The sequence below is a fragment of the Trematomus bernacchii genome, unplaced genomic scaffold (genome assembly GCF_902827165.1).
Source record: "Trematomus bernacchii unplaced genomic scaffold, fTreBer1.1, whole genome shotgun sequence".
Taxonomy (NCBI): Eukaryota; Metazoa; Chordata; class Actinopteri; order Perciformes; family Nototheniidae; genus Trematomus; species Trematomus bernacchii.
Window position 1 is genome coordinate 3,621,028 of NW_022987942.1, and position 20,905 is coordinate 3,641,932.

General features: G+C 40.7%; 1 protein-coding gene across 1 annotated transcript in view; it reads right to left on the minus strand.

The window, feature by feature from the left end:
• znrf2b (zinc and ring finger 2b) overlaps positions 1 to 20,905 on the minus strand; it is a 45,383-nt gene continuing 24,478 nt past the window's right edge. Inside the window, exons 2-5 of the mRNA XM_034115643.1 lie at positions 11,867 to 11,962; positions 2,229 to 2,334; positions 1,257 to 1,329; positions 1 to 1,156 (exon numbers count right to left, since the gene is read on the minus strand). Coding sequence (XP_033971534.1) covers positions 1,272 to 1,329; positions 2,229 to 2,334; positions 11,867 to 11,962 — 260 coding nt within the window. The 3' untranslated portion in view covers positions 1 to 1,156; positions 1,257 to 1,271. The remainder of the gene's footprint in view (positions 1,157 to 1,256; positions 1,330 to 2,228; positions 2,335 to 11,866; positions 11,963 to 20,905) is intronic.

Here is a 20,905-nt window from a genome sequence, read left to right on the forward strand (position 1 = left end):
TTATATATATTAACTATAATTTGGTTTCTTTTTATTGAATTTTTCATTATATGTCTTTAAAAAATCTTTTTGGTTGTAAATCTGTTATTATCACTGAACCTGCACACTGAGGGAAGAATTGTTATGGCAAATGTGAACGTCCAAACATTTCTTTCACTTTGAGAGGGAACCAGTTTCAGTGTATTTGTGGCAACTTAAGTATGATCAAATGCTATAAATAATACACAGCCTATCATAGACTACACAGATTTCATGAAAACAACAGAATCACATTTCCCATGGAGAAGCACAAAACAAGAGACATAGCAACTGGATAAAAAAGAAAAAGACAAATGAAAACTTTTTGTTTTACGAGATCCTATCCATCTTATAAAATGATATTTTCACGTTATGTTTTCTGATATCACTACAGCTTATTTTGTTTTTACTTTACTTATTATAACAACATTTCACTTCATTTGGTGCATCACAGATCCTTCTCAAAATCAAAAGAATATCTTTACAACAGAAACAGTTTCTCTTCATAACATGAGAAGCTTTCTTCATCTCGTTCACACAAGAAAAACCTCTTGTTAGAATGTGAAAGGGATCGAGCTAGAAACACTCTACTGTCGGCTCGTGTGTGTGTGAGTCTTTCCATGATTGGATTTTTTCTCCATGGCATATGAACAAAAAGCACTGATGATTGATTGTGTGTGTGTGTGTGTGTGTGTGTGTGTGTGTGTGTGTGTGTGTGTGTGTGTGTGTGTTTGATAATATTCACAGTTGATTGGCACCATTTTCGCAGCAGCTTCAGTTCTGAAAATGAGCTGCGGATGCTCTCTGTCCCTGGCTGTTTCTCCTGGACCAATAGAATGGCAGTGGTGGTGAGATGGTCCCACCCTCCACCTTGACCCCACCTCCAGGACCATGTCCATCTCCCCCTCCTGTGTCCTGCAGTCCAGTGGCAGTGGGCTCAGTGGGGGGGGGGGGTTCTGAGACTGAGCGCGGATGTGCAACTCAAACACAAACACAAAGTCTGGATCCCTGAGGATGCTTCAATGAGATTTGGCACACAGTGGTACTACATTATTGGGTGGGTGGGGGGGGGTTAACTGATCACAGTGTCCAGTCTCTCTGGATCCACGCTGCATCTCGCAGATCCCTCATATTGTACCTGTCATCAAAGAGAAACAGAGAATATAAAACACAATGAAGGGTATAACAATCCTACAAACTGTTCAGGCCATTATGTGGGAGCTTAGGAAACACTGTACCTGTGCAAAAAAGCTTTAATCTGATGGATGCTCCGGACATGATCTGTTCACCTCAAACCACTCATCGATGCAGCTGGGAGGAGATATGAGAAACATACACTTAATCACAGTCTAGTATGGGGTAATAACAGTGTTATATAGGTGTAATAACAATAACATGGGTCTAACACGGTGTGATACTGGTCAAATAATGGTGTAACATGGGTGTAATTGGGGTGTATAATGTGTAATAGGGAATTAATAACAATGTAGAATTGGAGAAATACCAGTGTAATTAAAGTGTAATATGGGTCTTATAACAGTGTAACATGGGAATAATAAGGGTGTAAAATGTGGGTAAAAGCAGATTAATGTGGGTTTAATAATGGCGATTAATTAATTTTCCAAATGCCCATTTAAGGGTTAATCAGAAAAATTCACATTCAATGCACAAAACAATATGGCTTTCAGATATTCACAATAAACTGATCAGGTGCATACACAAAGGGAGAAATAGATGAATACATAAAAAATACATTGAAATATAAATTACATATTTTAATTAAGGAAAATACTTCAAAAGGAAGGGATTTTTATGTATATCATATTTTATTTTTGTATGCATACAAATGTTTTCATTCCTATTTCCCATTAACTTATAAAGGAAAAAATAAACTCACTTTATAATACACAAAATGTAGGATTATACCGTTTTATTTCTTGTTTTTCAGGAAATTCTTCTTTGATTTGTTTCAATAAGAAAAAGAATATTGACATAAAGCGCTCATCTGATCCTCTATGACTCTGCTGACACCTAGTGGTGAAGGACCGGCACGTTGAAAATGAAAATGTAGTTTCTGTGTGTTTAAGTATAACAGAAATGTGAGTCTGTTGGAGAAGCTCGGACCCATTGTGTATTTTTAGTCCTTTATGTGTTCCCTGGACAGTGTCCCTGTCGGGGGTGGGGGGTGGGGGGGGGGTGAGGCGTCCTACCCTTTGTGGTAGATGCAGAGGCAGGGCAGGCGGGCGATGGTGTCGCCCTGCTGCAGCTCCTCCAGGCAGATGGCACACTCTCCTGCATCCTTCGTCAGGACGTCCTCTGCAACCACACAGCCTCAGTTATCATTCACAGAACATTCTAAAGATTCAGTAGATACTTCATCTTCTCCCAGTATGACACGAGACAACATAGAAAGAGACCTTTTTGCACATTTCAGTTGTTTGAATTACACTTCAACATGCTACACTGTTGTTTGTGTCATTTAAACAGTTATACTGTAGTAAGTGCTATCGTTTTCTTTGCTACTCTGAAGATGTTTTTGCCAACATGCATGACAATAACACCTTTGAATATTTCCTCTATGAACCTCGAGCCTTGTAATGTTCTTTCAATAACCATCTTTCTACTGTTCTTTGTTGTTTTAGGTATTTGAATAATTTATTTGAGAAACAGATATTTGTGGATATGCAGCATCAAGCAGGCTCTATTCCTTCTCCTCCTGAATGATAGCATTCTCCACGAGGGCAGAGTGTGAGGAGATCCCACAGGCTCAGTGCATTCAAACAGTTGATTGTGTGCAGGAATTCTTTGCAGTATTCCCACTACATTATGATGTATTGTGTGGTGGTGGGGGTGCGGTTGCTCTGGTGACAATGGATTTCCATAGCAACATTCACAGCATCTGTTGTTCAGCCCGTTGGATGGAAACACTGACGGCCATCGTGGTGTTATAGAATACAGAGGGGCAGGTAGAACTGAGACACACAGAGTGAGCAGTGTTTAGCTAGGCCAACGCTAGGTGAAGGTTCAAATGTGCTAATTATGTTTAATCCTCATTTATTCCATTTCTCTTACTACAAAGTTCTTTCAACCACCTGTGGATATTCATTTAGTTGATCCAAGTTGATTTAAGTGCACTGCAGTAAAGAGAGATAGAAAGTAACCGTTTTGAATAAATGTTCACTTAACTTGTGTCTTATTAGTTATATTGTATTCTTGTATTTGATCAGATGCAAAAAAAACTCTAAATATCAGCATTGGGCAAAGACAGATTTATATTACTCCGGCACTATATAATACAGTTCTGTTAAATATATGAAAGATCACGTCAAGATATAAGAGTGAATAATCTGTTGCCATATGACGCAGCTGATTGTGTGAGTCTCAGCCTTAATTTAACACACGATATCTACCCCCCCCCCCATAAGAGACGGTGGTGCATTTATGGGCAGCGGCTGTTAGTTCAACTTTACGACTTTTGATTTGAATTGTTTTTAATTGTTGTCTGTTCGGATCTTGACTGCTTTTTTTTTTAACGCAAGGCATATGACATGATTTATGATATAGGTGTTCAACCGTTGGTAGTAATTTAGTATTGTTACGTAGTCCCTCCACAAAAAGCAATTACATTTTATATTGGATTTTGGAATATTGCAGAAAATACGCTCTGTGGCACACACACGTTTATGCTACTAACGCGTTCTGTAAGGCAGGATCATCTCCACATATGTGCATTTTGAGGCGCAAAACATCTAACGGTATGAACTAACCACAGCATGGTCACATGACTGCACATCACCCCCCAAAACTAATGTTGGGCATGATGATATTCAGTAATTAATGTAGTCAATTATTAGCAACTGCTGTTATAAGACACATAGAAGCTCCGTCATTCAGCAGTGGCGTATTTACTGATGTGTGTAACGTCATATTAAATAACAGAGATCTCTGCAGCTTGTGTTGACTTCAGATCTTATTCCACGATTCTAAAAAAAACACTCAGAGGACTGTTGACTTTGAGACGAGGTAAATGCTAACTCATTCCCAGGTGTTTAGGTCTCATTCCTGCACCCCTCAATGCATACATATTACATACAGTTAATGCTCCATTTAAAGGTGGGGTATGTAATTTATTTCAGAAACACTTTTTGTTATATTCCATGGAATGCTCTTAACATCCCGATAGCAATGAATATATTAAATGCTTTGACAATAAATACATAAAAAAAGGTCATCTGTGGAAGCCGTGGCGCTGTAAAAAGCACGACCAATAATCTGAGCCGACCCGGCTAAAATAACTGGATGGCCTACCTGCCTGTCAGCCTTCCATCTGTGCACAAACTTATCTCGTGCCCTCATTGGTCATGTGCGCGCTTGTGTGTGTTGGGGGAGGGGCTCTGTAAGGAAGTCTGAAGGAAGAGGCAGATCTTTTACGGTTGTGTATTTTCAAATTCTAGCGCACTCGAGCTGGTTTCTCCAAAATTACATACCCTACCTTTAAGGGTCATTTTAAAGCCAGTTCGGCTCTACTAAAATCATATTTTTTATGCATGATCAAGATATCATTCTGGTATTTCCAGAACCGGAAAACTCCCTCCCAGATACCATCTGTGTGTTGACAGTATTTCCTGTACACTGGTGTGCTGCAGTGTAAAGAGGAAGTGAGCGTGCCCACCATTAGAGCCGTCACCTGCAGCACAACACAGTCATTAGAACTGGCCTTATGTAACAGTGGATTAACCCACATAGGCCTGGAAAAGCCAGTTATAATGGGCTGCAGCACATGGCATCCAGCTCAGCTGAGGGGAAAACCTTTTAATGCACGGACAGTGCCGCTCAGTGCGTCATTAGTTCACACAGACAGACAGACAGGGGGGGGGGGGGGGGGGGGGGGGGGGTAGTAACAGAGACAATAACAGCCATTAGCTTTGTTAGGAAATGTTTGTTGCTCTATTGCTCTGTGCACACATCACATTACACAAGGGTGGATGAATATACCATAATATCACGTAACATAGGCACTGTGCAGAATCACATACTGCACACTGGAACATAAAACACTTTTTAAATTCACAATTACTGCACACTATGAATAGTACATTTAGGGTGTTCATTCAATTATGAATAATACACTAGTGTCAAACACACATTGTTTATCAGTTTTGCAACCATTTGGTGTGATAACACTTGGAAAGAGAGGATGTTATTTTGTCATGCAACTCCTGCGTTGAGTCAGCAGGTGGATAATGCACACACAAGTCAGTGTCTGTGGCCAGTGAGCAGCTTCCATTAGAATGAATGGGGAACATCTTGTTGTAAGCATTGTTTACCCATCATAATATTTCCCTGCAGCCCTGTGAAACTGTTCTGGTGCTTAAGATTAAGGGTGTAGCTAGCCTAGCTTAGCAACGTGACCAGAAGGAAGGAGGGGTGATGGTGGTGTGTTTTTGAATTTGGGATAGAGCCATGTTTCCAGTATCTATGCTAAGCTCAGAGTAAGATGTTACACTGTCTCACTTTCAGAGAGAAAGCAAATAAAGCCAATTCCTGCCTCTTGTAAAGAGATGCTAAAGCTTTTACTTATATCGATCGTACGAATTGATGGTTGTTTGAAAATGTTCAAATGTACCATTAGAAAGCAGCGGTGGATATATTAAAGGATATTAAAAGAGGTTTGTGAGTGTGAAAATAAAGTGTATTTTCAGGTTAAACCACAAGTGATAAGGTGTCACGTATCATTTCCTGTTGAGGTATTAAGCAGTAAGATTCTGATTGGCTGCGTCAATCATCAAAATATGTCAGACCGACATGTTTGAAATATGATATAAATTAAATACATGTTTATGTTGTGTATTCATTCAGACAATGGCACAGTTAATACTTGACATAAAAAACACGAGTGAGAAGTGAGAGGAATCATTGCTCAATGCTGCTAAGAAAATACTGTTGATGTGTTGCACAAGAGTGTGTGTGTGTGTGTGTGTGTGTGTGTGTGTGTGTGTGTGTGTGTGTGTGTGTGTGTGTGTGTGTGTGTGTGTGTGTGTGTGTGTGTGTCAGTAGGAAGGCCTTATTAAATGGCCACTAACAGCAGAGAGCAGCTGTGGTCTCACTGATAGCATGAGCTGTTTCCTGTTAACCTTTGTCTGAAACCACACCTCACTATTAAAGAGTGTAACTCTTATTAGGGAACATGTTTAGAGCAACGGCACAAGACATGTAGGACACATGGGTCATACAGAACCATCTGAGTCTACAGCTAAGCTAGCGGCTGTGTGTGCTGCTTGCACATCTTAGCTTAGCATGTTAGCATGCTAACATTTGCCAATATGCCCTAAGCTTGAACTACCAAAAAAGTATGCTTTGTAATGGAATACATTTTGTGAATCATTCAGTTTGACTATTCAAGCCAAGGGAACCATTTGTGCCAAGATCGTGGAGAACATGCGTCTCTCCCCAGCTGACCTGAGGCCTTTAAATGCACAAAGATATTTTGGAAATGAAAATATGGAGTCTCCAGCTCCTCCAACAGCAATGCAACATAAGATATACTTAAAATAAAAAGAAAGATATGAATTAGTGCAGTAAATAGACAAAACGGTTCAAGTCAGTTGCAGGAATAAGAAAAATATGTATATGTAATATAAACTAAAACAGAATGTAAAATGAAATACTGTAGAGTTGAAACAAATAAAGTGAACAGAGCAAGTCTCCTCTAGTTCCCAGCAGCCTTTCTGCAGACATTGCACGTCTCGTGTATTAGTAATGCAAACCTCACAATAATGATGCTGAAATTAAATGTCAAGTAGACCTATTTCGCCATGCAGGTAAACCCATATGCAATCACCTTAAATGTTCATTGAATTCATGAGGCAAATGTCACTTGAATCCAAGTGAAGCGTTTGACTCGGTGGTGCTTCTGGACGATAAGTCAGTGGGTCTCCCAATAAATGAGACCCTATTTACATCCAGTGGTATACAGAATGTATAAGGACACACAGTGAATACATACAGTACATGTACACAGAGCACACTGCTCTATGATCTCAGCTCAGATTAAAGCAACTTCGCTGATATACAGTGGTAGACTGTACTTATGTACCATTTTGAATTACTTGTACTTTTCCTCAAATGATCCTCAGTTTATGCTACTTCATACTTTATTCTCCACTACATTTAAGAAGCCAATACTGTACTTTTTACTACACTACATTTATTTGACAGCTTTAAGTTACTTTTTAGATTTAGATTATAAGCTAACACAAATTAATTATTGAAATAACTATGATATATAGCAGGGGTACTCAAACTTTTTTATTAAAGGTCCACTTGTGAACTTTATTCAAGGTCACTGGTCCGGATCAATGCCAGGAAAGTCCCCCCCCCCCCCGGAGCGGAGAATCGAAACTGAAATTAAGAAGCAGTTTCTTACGGCGCTCTATGCATGAGGGGGTTTCCCGACATGTCGTTGCAGTAAATAAAAGGGTGTTACATGTTGTCGTTGCTGTGGACCTTCTTAATCTACCTTCTTTGGGGGCCCCCTTCTGGTCCAAGCACTTGCCTGCCTTGCCTGTCGGCAAACGGTGCCCCTGTATACACACACACACATTCAATACATACATACAGTATGATGGCTTGAACTAGTGGGAGAAACTGCACTGTTTGTCTGTAGCCAATGCTTTGAACCTCGGCAAAAAAGGCATTAGAAGCATTAGAAAGTCAAGGTAAACTTGCGGTCTGCAATGCGTGTCACGCTCGCGCAGACAAGTAAATATATATGCACGTTCATTCTCACAATGCGTCAGACACAAGACGCGCGTACACAATGATGTACATTAATTTATCAGAATCAGAATTATTTAAAAAAAAAAAAAAAATCTTTTTTTTTTTATATAAATGGGACACAGGGTTCGGTCCGGATTGATTTGCAGTTCGGTCCGGATCCGGACCTAGGTCCGGAGTTTGAGAAGCCCTGATATATAGTTATAGTTTAAGATATCAAGCAGAAGTATATAAAATAATTCAAATTATAAGCACAATTAACTTATTGTGAGAAAGACATTAACATCAGTTATCATAATGCGGTTATTCAATATATACAATTCTGAAATGGGCTTTAACGTATAAGGAGCACTTTAACTTTTGGTACTTTAAGTATATTTTAATACAGATGCTTTTGTACTTTAAAGGTGGGGTAGGTAAGTTTGAGAAACCAGCTCGAGATACACTTTTTGTTATATTCCATGGAATGCTCTTAACATCCCGATAGCAATGAATATCTTAAGTGCTTTGACAAAAAATCCATAAAAAAATATCATCTGTGGAAGCCGTAATACTGTAAAAAGCACGACCAATCATCTGAGCCGGCCCGGCTAAAATAACTGGATGGCCTACCTGCCTGTCAGCCTTCCATCTGTGCACAAACTTATCCCGTGCCCTCATTAGTCACGTGCGCGTTCGTGTGTGTTGGAGGAGGGGCTCTGTAAGGAAGTGGCAGATTTTTTCCGGGTGTCTATTTTCAAATTCTAATGCACTCGAGCTGGTTTCTCCAAAATTACCAACCCCACCTTTAAGTATTTTTAAATGTTAGTATTGCTACTTTTACTTACTTATATCTCATGCTTCTGGTCAAGAACCCACAGATTGCCCCCCCACCCCCGGCAGAGTAAGATAAGTATTGCTGCTACCTGTGGTTAACTTCCTCCATCCAGATGAGCTGTCAGTACCAGGAGGAAATGAGTGTTGGATTACCCTCTCAACACAATGACTGTCAGCAGCTTACTTCATGGGGAATGATTAGCCCGGTGCGGAGGAGAGGATGGACCCTCAGGGAGAGAGAGGGTCTGCAGAACATGCACCCCGTCATGGACCTCAGCTTCACCAACGAGCAGGGATTACGGTTTTGGCCGTGATCCCAATCTTCCTTAAGAGTTCCTTAATATCTGCTCATACAAAGTCTGATCCCATGCAGGTTGATTCAATTATAGCCATGACAAGAATGAAACTTGAACTGGGATAATGTGACTGCTGATGTGATGTGATCAGCTGTGGAGAACATGGTGCTCTGTTGGAACCTCAGTTCCTGTCTGGCCTCTTCAGTGAGGAATTAGAACCTCTGAAACCCAGATATGACTTGAACACACCAGAGATGCTGTATTGTGTTCATGTTCTTTACAGGTTTGCAGTGAAGAGAGTTCCCCTGCTGTCATGTTTCTGCTCAGACTCAGGGGAAGGCAGGCTGAGGTGATTTGTAATGAAAGATCCTACAATAGAAAGAGTCCCATTGATTCATACATCACAGGCTACTTTTGTATTGCCCCCCCTTCCTACCTTGTGCCAATGGCCCGATGTTCCGCAACCTGGGCAGATACATTTATACTTTTTATTTTCTTATTTGCATCTTGAACAGTGCGTATTTCTACATAATTATAACAAGAGCCAAATGGATGCAGCAGAACAAGAGATACAGTATGTGTTGTGGTCTGATAGTGTTCATCTCTGATAAATAACTTTACTCTGAGGCTAATAACTGAAATGTGAAATGACCCTAAGTACCTACAGTAAGTAGCAGCCATGATAAATGCTGTTAACATTCTCATGAAAAGGGAAGTAGAAAATATTGTCCGACAATTCCTTTCAACCACAACATTTAAAGTGACGAACCATTTTGTTGTTCACATTAACAACTGATTGTGAGGACAAATGCAGATCATGTAAGAAACTGCGCTTACCATGCATTTCCCATCTTATTCCATAACTTGCTATAGTGGTTATGAATTTTCAACAATATGTTAAACGAAAAGGTGAACTATGATCATTACACTAATTGAAACAAAGTCAATATGTCACAGTGTGACTGAGTTTTGTGCTGTTTCTTAAGCTATTTTTGATTTAACATGTTGAATGGTGATATGCGCAGTAGTAGACGTGTAGGCCTAAAACGTTTTGCATTAACTGCATAAACAATGATTTGTCAAATACTTTCATATAATCATGCTGACTGGAATTCGGACTCATACGAGTGGACAGCAGGGTGAGCGTGAGCAAACATCTGTACTTTCACTTTCCATTTCTTTTTTAATTCAAACCTTGGTAATGAAGTAATATATTTGCCACACGTTCATAAAGCCCACATTTAACAACATGATTATTATGCACAGGGTCAAGTATCTAGATGGGCTGTGCATCTATGGAACATTGTAGTTTCCCCACAGCAGACACACATCAAAATATCCACTGGGGTCTCAGAATCAGGTCGCCCAGTGCAGTCTGAGGAACTCTCCTCACATCTCTCCTGACCCCAGGACCTTCTCACTGAAGTTAAGGGGAAGTTGTTGGGACCTGATTGTTTTGACAGATAGACCATAGTCTCTGTCTTCTTTCATGTCAAATCATGGTACCTTCATGGCCCAAAATGCACTCATTTCCCAGTTGGGTTTTGACTCGGGTTATGGTAATAGTGACTAATGTAGCCTGGTTACAGAGGTCAGGTAAGCTCACTTCTTTCTAACTGTTTTTATTCTTTCAAACGCTCAGTCTTCAGCCCCAAGAGACACTGAGTCAAGAGACATCAAAAGTCATACTGAGACAGCTCCTCTGGAGACACTTAAGGCTTTATGCTACTATTTCATACGAGCAGAACAACTCCCCAGCACTTGATGCATGACACCAGCTGGGTTCCCCTTAACCCCAGCATTGGGAAATAGGCTTTACAATCTCAATCAAATCCTCAGATTTGACTTAATCAACAATATTTGTGTATTTGATGGTCAGTAAATAAGGTTTTACAGTAAACTGTTTTCCTGTATCAGACTGAATTTCCATTTGTTTCACTTCATTATTCTAGTTCCTGTTAGCGGTTTCTAGGTTAATACCCTAACCAATCAGCAGCAAGCAACTTCTCTGTCCCGCCATGTTATTTCCCGTTAACAAAGAAGCTGCGGCTGCTGTTTTTCAAAGCAGCTAAGTAACAAACTAACAATCAATTCAGATAACAACTGTGCTCGTAGGGTGCAAAGCATGCATTGTGGTGAATTCACCAAGATAAAATGATCAAATCAACAGAAAGGGTTAAATGTACATCTAACTATGCTGTTTCCATGAACTGTATTGAAATGAGGTTATATGCAGATGTTTGGAGCTAAATATTTGAATGCAAAAGAGCATCCTTCCAAAACAATGTGGCGCAGCACTAATATCCCTAGAGTTACAGTCAAATGAGTTATGTTTTCAGAGTTGGCGGTAACTGCAGTTAACCCCCCTGCTTTTTTAAGGGGAATCCACTCATTTTATTTGGGTCCCTGTGGACACAGTGACAGGATTATGTTTCATCTGTAAAATGTCCCACTCAGTACAGTTACATTTCTTTACAAACCACATTTTCAAGGATCTTTGGCTCAACATCAGGGTCAGATGTGCATACCTGAGGACTGACTCAGAAATGTGTAACTCTGTAATACACCCTGACTGCATAATGCTGCATGTCACTAATAACTTCTGCACTCAGGAGCAAAGGGCAGCCCGCGACATGAACCTGATTGGTATGTTATTCAAATACAAAAGATAATAGTCATTGATACCTGAATAACAAGTGAAATACTTTAGAAAGATTACACAAGATCTCAGGGACTGTAAACAGAGGAAGAGTTACATATCATGTAAGCTGTAATGTCTATTACTTTTGATTTGTTTCATTGCAACAGCACTTCTGTGGTTTAGCACATAATACAGTAAAATCTTGTTTATGTTTTTGTTTGACATGTCTTTATTTATATCATAATAAGTCCTGCAGCTGTACACCTTTCTCACCAGCCTTGCATGTCTTTTATTTGTAACGTTAAAAAGGAACACCTACCGTTATATGTCACTCTGGGTTTGGTTAAGCACAGCACCAGGTGCAGATCCATCTCATCTGAGGACACAAACTTGGAGCACACAGGGCACTTGAAGCCTGGAAGAAAAGAATGACAAACAATGAATAAGAGAATACACTCAGGGGACAGATAGACGATAAGGTTACACACTAAAGGCTTAAACAGAGTTCTGGAGGTGTCCTCTCCTCTGCAGCAGTATCTGACTCCACTGATCACAGTCGGTTTGTAAAGGGGCTTTCTTTGACCCCATTTACACGTTAACGTTTGCGTTTACGCACCGTATGCATTTTCAAAAAAGTCTTCCGTTCACACGCATTCGATTCATTTAACGTGTCCGTTCACACGAGACCGCTGGAAACGCTGGAAACGCTGGAAACGCTGTAGTACATATGCCGGGCCTGTAAGTGGCGCTGCTGCCGCCACAAGATACACCAAAAGCAGCGAAGAAGACCCCGGAGCATGGTTGCCATGGTTTCCCTTCTGTTTATTCTCCGCGGTGGACGGCGTGTGCTCCTGCTGTACATCTCTCCGGTAGTCCACCAACAGATGAAAAACACCCACCTCTCCGCCTCTTCCAAGGGACGAGGGGACCGTGCGGCAGAGTATCCGTTAACATTTTTTTTCGCCGGTCAACATGTCCGTTAAAGTTTAAATCTTCCGTAGGCCTACAAAATTAGAAAAGTGCCGGTCAGAGGTCTTCTTTGTTATTTATTGAGCTTTAAAACAAATTGATAACGACTCTATATAATAATATAAGAATAATAAACGGAGCCTCTCTTTTCCTCCCCCTCTTCTGACAGCCCAGCAGCTGATCTCTGAGCAGGAGACGTGGGGAGAGGGAGACGTGGGGAGAGGGAGACGTGGGGAGAGGGAGGCGGGGCTTTTTCATCGTTATCAGAAAATGATCGTATAGAGGCGTACACACGGAGCCGTTTGACCCCCCAGAGCGTTTAGTTTGCAAATCTATCCACCTTGGGACCAGTTATCGTTTGCGGGGTCCCGTTTCTATCGTTTTGTTACGGCCTCGTGTAAACGAAAGGGCTATACGCAAGAGAAACTATGCGGATACAACCCGTTTCGTCCTCGTGTAAACGGGGTCTGAGTTGTCTGTCCAGCCTCAGTAGCTACTGGTGCTGATTACTTGGGGTAACACACCACCATCAAAAGACACATTGAGTTGTATTGGGGTATCATCAGGGTAATACCAACAGTGAACAGCCATATTTATTTAGCTTAGAATGATTCTGATTTTAATGTTTCATTTATATTACATAAGATATTCATTCAATGATACCCCATTTATTGTATTCTATATATTTCTGGTTGGCAGGAATCTAATTGTGTCAACTTAAATTCAATCATTTGGACTATTCTATGTTGCGACAACTTCACGACTGGGCTCTTGGAAAGCTCTGGGAGGTAGGGGGGAGGTTTGTGACGCTAACAATTCTGAAGAGATAATAATAATAATAATAATAATAATAATAATAATAATAATAATAATCACTCTCTAAAGTGACTTATTACACATTACATGAATTATTCCATCAATCTCTAATAAAAGAAACATTACCGTGGAACTTTTCGGATTCTAACTTTGTAACAGTTTTCACAAAACCACATCACAGTAACCTCAGTTCACCACAGCGAAGCTAAAGGCGGCTAATGTTGGACATGATGTTAGCAACCGCTGTTTTTAAGACAAGTAAAAGCTTCAGACTTTCAACAGTGGGGTATTTACTGACATATTTTATGTCATAGAAAAAACATCTAAATATCTCGTAAGTTTGTATTAACCATATAAATAATTTCAGCAACCTCATCAAAAACTAATTCAAGTATCCGTTGACTTTCAGACGAGGGAGGGAAGTGCTATAAACTAATTTCTGGGTTAAGGACTCATTCCTGCACCACTCTATTTGTAAAAAGGTATCTCAAACAATTGAAAGGCACCTGAAGTGTAATACGCCAGATAGGCCCTTTTGTGTTCATATTAACAAAGCGCTCCATCAGAATAAGCAGAGAGAGCTTTAACTAGGAATGACAGCAGTGTTCACAGATGTTGCTTTCTGGCTATAGGTTCTTTCACCATTACATCATGACAATCACTGACAGTATAACCTGACATATGTTTACATCGAAGGCCACACATACTATTCTAAACATTATGCCCCCAAGAAGTTTCCAGTTACAGTGCTGGTTCTAATAACCCTTTGTTTAAGTTACCATCATCATTTGGTTGTCTTAATCCAAAGCACATTGTGCAGTTTCCACTGACATCACTGTGCCCTGACCAATCAGCTGTCAGCATACAGCTCTGGAGCATGGGCACAATGTCACAGACAGGTGACTGACATGAGAACTGTATGACGTATGTGAGTATTCTACAACGTAGAAATAATGATGCTGGTGGGATAAATAGATGAATGTAGCCAATCCCCTGAGTTTCTCACCTCTTTAAACCAATCACACAAAGCACACCTGCTCTCACAGGATGCCTCTATCATGATCTCCTGGCCATCTGCTGACAGGCCATGTGTGGTCTAGGTGTGTTTATTAAAGAGGGACGAGGAGGAGTTCCAGCTCTGCACAACTCCTCATTCTGAAAAGACAAATCTGAGTCCTCCCTGTGAGGCCGTGTTGACTCATGCAGGAAACTGTATGGGATGTTCTTTCCAGGATATCAAATTGCTGTGTGTGTCCCCATGCATGTCTTTGAGGTCACACCTGCCCTGGTAGCATTAAAACTCTGGCCCCTTCATTTATATTTCTCCAAGGATCCCTCACTGGAAGATGTTAACAAGAATGATTCTTATTTCATATATTTCATTTTCCTTTGTATCGCCCAACAGCAAACTTTGCTAGTGTCATAGGAGTCCTATCTACAGAATGAAAGAAAACAAATCAAGCATCATTAATCAACAAAATGATCTGAAACATCTGTTGCCTTGAGGTGGAAATGTTTGGATGATGAGGTATTAGGAAACAACAAGATGTATAACTTGTGTAACAACTTAAAGACGTGCTGTAAGGGTGAATGCATTGTCTGGTTGTCTGATCTGTAGGGCTCCATAGTGATCGGTTATTCATCCCTTCATTGATTTGGTTAGGTAACTAAAAACTGTTGGGAAGATATGTCTGGTTTCCAAAAAACTCAAATTGGTTTAAACCCTACAAATACATTGATACAGTCTGAATCTCTATCCCTGATGTAAGCTGAGGAAAGCAGTGGCCCAAAGACAACGGACTTGTGTTGTGTGCAGAACTATGAACTGTAAATGATGGCCACTAACAGTCTGATTAACATCCAAGAGGTCACATAGACAACTAAAAAGCTGGGTGAATTGTGAACGGCGGGCCCTTTTTTTTACATTTTTGCATGTGCATGGAAGGGCTGACTGCTATTGATTCTTCAGCTCATCTCCCGGTTAATGGCAATCATAGAGTGGTGCACAAATAAATACGACAATGAGTTAGCATTTTGGCACTTTTGAGCTCCCTGGTGTCAAAGAAAACATGTTTTTTAAATTATGTTTTTGGTTAGATCGTATCACTTTTGATGTGAAATCATGTGACCATCATGGAGTTTGTTTACTGTCAAATGTTAGCTTTTTACTTCTGGTGATTGCGTTTAGCTTTAACTATCATAAAGAGGTGTTAATATGTGGAGATTATCCTGCTAAACCAAACGTGTAAGAATCATAAACGTGTGTTTTGTTGTGGGAGCCATTGCGATGCTAATTTCTGTGGACCTACACAAATATATGATTCTGTTCTCTCTCTCTCTTCTCACATCCTACATCCAAGAATGACATATAATGGCAGTAAATAATCAATTGACTGAAATAACACAGAACTAACAACCATTTAGATTCTGGATAATAATGAATGAGCCCACGTTTTCTCCTAATGCAGGCTATAGTTCTTCTGCTGCTGCTGTAGAAATTGTCCTTTAAGAGGTCAATAGAAACCTCGCCAACAGTCACCATAGTGCTGGTCAAATATTTTATTCTACATTGCTGTGTAAGTTAAGACCAACACACAGTTAAGGTTTTCCTTAAAGGGCCACAGCTTTAACATCTCACACTAGGACTTTTCACAGTTTTGACTAGAAGCCACATTTCGCTGGGTGCAGTGTTCTTTATCTACTGCCCTTAACTCAGCTCTCATCCACCCGAGTCAGCACATCCGGAAGTCCATACTATTAATGGGATTTATGATTCATCAATTTATCGATCAGTACACTGTTCATTGACAAGCCTGGCTGCACCCCTCCCCACAACACAGGCATTTAAAATGTCTTCAGTTCCCACTTAGTTTTTTTAAAAAGACAGGAACATTTATAAAAAGTTTATAATTGCTTTGGACAGGAACTAGGTCTCTCAGAGGGCAGATATCAATCAGGATTGGCCAATTCACATCCTCTCTTTCTCTTTGTGCAGTGGCTTGGATTCCAACAGTGAATAAGACATGCAGGTAGCAGGATTCTATGAGGTTCATTCAAATCAGTGCAAAGCGGGTTGTTGCAATGTTGGTGAAATTGATGTCTCAGAACAGTGTTTGTGTCTGACACAACACCAATGAGCTGCCTCTTTGGAGATTCATCATCTAGAGCAGGGGTGGGGAACCTCCGGCCTCCGGGCCGTATACGGTCCGCGAGACCATTTGATACGGCCCTCGAGGTAATTTATAAACACACGCAAAAATCTAGACCGCAATAGAATTAAACACGCGACTGCCTGTTTTTCCTGGCCAAGGACAGGTTCCTTGAACACAACACGAGCCTAACATGTCATCACGTGGTGTAGTGCTGCCGGAACGCCGCTCCGGCACTTCAAAAATTGCAGTACTTACCCATAAAGAGCCGTACACATGCTGCAGTTTTTGCGTAGCTTTGTCTTTAGTTGTAAGCCCAGTGGCGATCTGTTCATCTGACATATGATCATACAGTCAATAACGCCATCGAAGATAATATGCTACATTACAGTGCTACTACTTATAGGTCTTTGTGTGTCACTCAAGCTCGGCTCTGTGTGTGTGGCACGAGCGTATTTTGTGTGTGTGAGCGAGCGAGAGAGAGAGAGAGAGAGCGGTACCGTACCGGGGATTGTTGTTATTAGCATCTGGTTAGCTAGCTATGCTAAAGGATATAAGAAGCTTTTTCTACAACCAGGTGGAAGAGAGCTCTCTCCAGACTGAGAGGCTGATAACCTCAGCTCAGTGAAGTAAAGGCACATCTTTATATGATCATTATAGTTATAAAAAAAATGAGAATACATTTAAAACAGGTATAAAATACTATATGACAGTAAAAAAAAGTTGTTATTAATAAACAAGAATACAGTTTAAAAGGAGAGTGATTTGTAAAATATCCATAAAGAAAAAGAAAATCTGCTTACAGTTCTGTTTCATATGGAGGTTGAGAGATGTATCCATAGATCTCTTAATGTTGCTCTCAAAGTGCACCAGATTGATGCTTTTAACTTCAATATAAAAAATATATATATCTTCCCGGGGGAGCATGCCCCCGGTCCCCCCTAGAGGAGGTTAGGTCCACCCCCCACTTAAATCATGTTCACATGGATAGGATACTAAATACATTTGCACACATCTTGTGTCCATACCTTTCTGTTTTGGTAGTCATGTCACAACCGTGCACGTGCATGCATGCGCGAGTCATAGTGAGTGTCTGCATTTTGGTCCTTAAGCCTTTTACACACTCTCTCCAAAGCATAACATCAAAACATTGAAAAAACAGAAAGATATCTGGATTAAGATGTTGTGTCAGAGAAGTGGACAGAAAGCTGCGATAAAGCAGAGCTCAATGCAGGAGAGAACCCCTGCACATGGAGAGGGTAAAGGTAAGAAGTGAAATCATAGAGGAAGTACTTAGGAGGGCTGGAGAGGCCAGCAACAAGAGGGGTATAAATAAATGTGCTATCAGTTGCTGGGAAAATGGGTTAATGGTGACAGGCCGGCCTCCTTTCAAGCTAATGTAACACTGTCTTCTGCCTACGTCAGTCGGTGTGTCTCTCCATCTCGCCCTCTGTAAATATTAGCATCACACACAAACACAAAGCACCAGGAGGCTGTGGTGGAAGGACCAAAATATCCTACTCAGGTCTCAGTAAGGTGACCTAGAAAATAACAAGCTTCACGACAATCCAACAACGTGGCCGGAACTGGTCTTTAAAAATAAATATAAGAAGACCACATCATTTTCATTTAATTTCTTTAACCAGGTAGGTCTCATTGAAATAATTGATCTCTTTTTCAAGGGAGACCTGCAGCAAGTAGGTTACACATGAAACATAAAACAATAAAGGACATCATACATCATATTTACAGGGCTATGTTTACATACCTATCGACATTTACAAGTACCAACAGTATCAAAGAGCATTTCACCTATCCGAGCTTTAAAAACATGCAGAGGAACCAAATTGCTCAATTTCAATTATTTTTGAAGACTGTTCCAAGCAAGAAGAGCTGCGCACATAAAAGCTTTCGTACCTAAGTCAGTCCTTGCACTTGGCACATGTAACAAGACCACATCATGTGATCTCAATAGCTACCTGCAACTGTCTGTGTGATCAGAGAGCAGATATAAGATGGGAGTTTACCCAACATGGCTTTATATATGAACATGTACCAATGACTCAGCCTCCATACAGTAAGTGAAGGCAGACCTGCCTTGGCATACAGGGTACAGTGATGTGTAAGTGCTTTACAGTTAGTAACAAATCTCAGCACTGTGATAGGCGGCATCTAACTTGAGCAGGCAATGGGCAGGTGCATTCATATAAATCAGATCACCATAGTCCAGCACAGGTAAAAAGGTCACAGTGACTAGCCTTTTCCTGGCCTCAAGTGAGAAACAGGACTTGTTCCTGTAGAAGAAACCTAGCTTCACTTTCAGCTTTCTAAGCAGATTATTGACCTGAGGTTTAAAAGTGAGACAATCATCAAGCCAGATACCAAGGTGTTTATAACAGGCAACCACTTCAAGTATTTTTCCTTGCGCAGTAACAATATCTAAAGCTGTTTCCGGTGTCTTTTTGGCTTTTGAAAATAGCATTACCTTAGTTTTATCAACATTTAAAAGAAGCTTATGAGTCTGAATAACATTAAAAAACAGCCTGCAATTTAACAACAGCCTCCTTAATGGAGGGACCTGCACAATACATCACGGTATCGTCCGCAAAAAAATGTAAAATTGCTTCATCCACATTTTCACCTAAACTGTTGATGTAGATGGAGAATAAAAGTGGACCTAAAACAGAACCTTGTGGTACACCATTTGTAATATTTAACCACTCAGAAGACAGCCCATCAAAATGAACACATTGGGACCTTTCAGAGAGGTAGTTCACAAACCACCCCACTGCATGGCTGGATATTCCAATACTGGCCAGCCTCTGCTTCAAGATGCGATGATCGACGGTATCAAACGCTTTGGAAAGATCAATAAACAGAGCTGCACAACTCTGCTTTTTGTCTAAGATACCCGTAATATCATTCACCACTTTCATTGTGGCAGTGATGGTGCTATGTTGCTTTCTGAAGCCTGACTGATGTTTACATAGGATGTCATTTTTACATAAAAACACCTTTACCTGTTCACTCACTAGGCTTTCAAGAACCTTGGCCAGAACTGACAATTTAGAGATGGGTCTATAATTATTTAATAAAGTGGCCTCCCCACCTTTTAGTAAAGGCAGGACACAAGCCGACTTCCATACTTTTGAAATTGTGTTCGTGCTGAGGGAGAGGTTAAAAAGAGAAGTAAGAGGTGGTGCAATAAAATCTGCAGCTATCTTTAAAAAGAAAGGTTCTACGTTGTCCGGACCAACTGGTTTCTTAGGATCTAACTTGGTTAAGGCTTCATGAACAACATCAATAGAAAAAGGAGAAAAACTGAAGGGGTTTTCCAAACCACGTTTTTCAGAGTCACAGACTGTGGTGTTCACAGAAGCAGAGTTAGTAATGGCGCATTTCCACTACACAGCCTCGCTCGGCCTCGCTCGGTATGGCTAGGCCTCGTTATGCCTTGTTAGGACTGGCTCACTTTATGCTGCGCTTCAATTACAGTTTAGGAACTGGGGAAGTATCTATAGTAACGCAGTGTAGGCGGAGCCGTGACGTCATCTTCAATGAGCACCCCAGAAAAATCAGCCGTTAGCTGTTAGCACTCAAGCTCACAGCTCCTCATATCTGTTCAGAAACTAGACAAAAGTTAAACAAGTACAAACCACAGACTGTCTGTGTCATGGCAAGTACAGTCGCTGGTTTATTTATGTCTGTAGGCCGTTGTTGTGAGTGTGGACGGTCGGAGCATATATTGCGTTAGCTTAGCCGATCTCCATTTAGACAACGCGCATTTTAAAAGGTTTTTCGCCTGCCGTCTGTCTGCAGACTTGTCAAAGCATTAATTCATGGTTTTTACTAACCGGTATCAGTATGTTGTTACTTCGGCATCATTTTGAAACGTGTATTACAATTAAATCACGGTCAAATATGTTTATCTTGTTGTAGTTGTAGCCCCCTTGCCAGTGATTCTCTCTCTAGTTTAGCAAACTCAGCCCGACTCAGCCCTGTTTGTTGGCCCCGATGGAACCACGATTTTGTCGGGCCAGAAAAAAGGTGAAAAAGTACCCCCGGGCCGGAACTAGGCATAGTGGAAACGCAACCAAAAACGGGCCCGGCACGACACGGCACGCTTAAACCGCGCTCCGCGCCATGTTGGAAATGCACCATAACAGTATCAAACAGAGAGCCACAGGACACAAAATGCTCATTAAAACAATTTAGCATAGTAGCCCTGTCCGATATAGTGCCAGATGCTGTGGTAAGGCAAGGAGGTAGCTCATTACGGATTTCACCGGTGGATATCGATTTTATGGCTTTCCAAAATGTTCTAGGATTATTCAGGTTCTTTGTGATAACAGACAGATAATACTTAGACTTAGCACTTTTGATTTGTGATGTGAAGCTATTTCTTACCTGCCTAAAACGAAGCC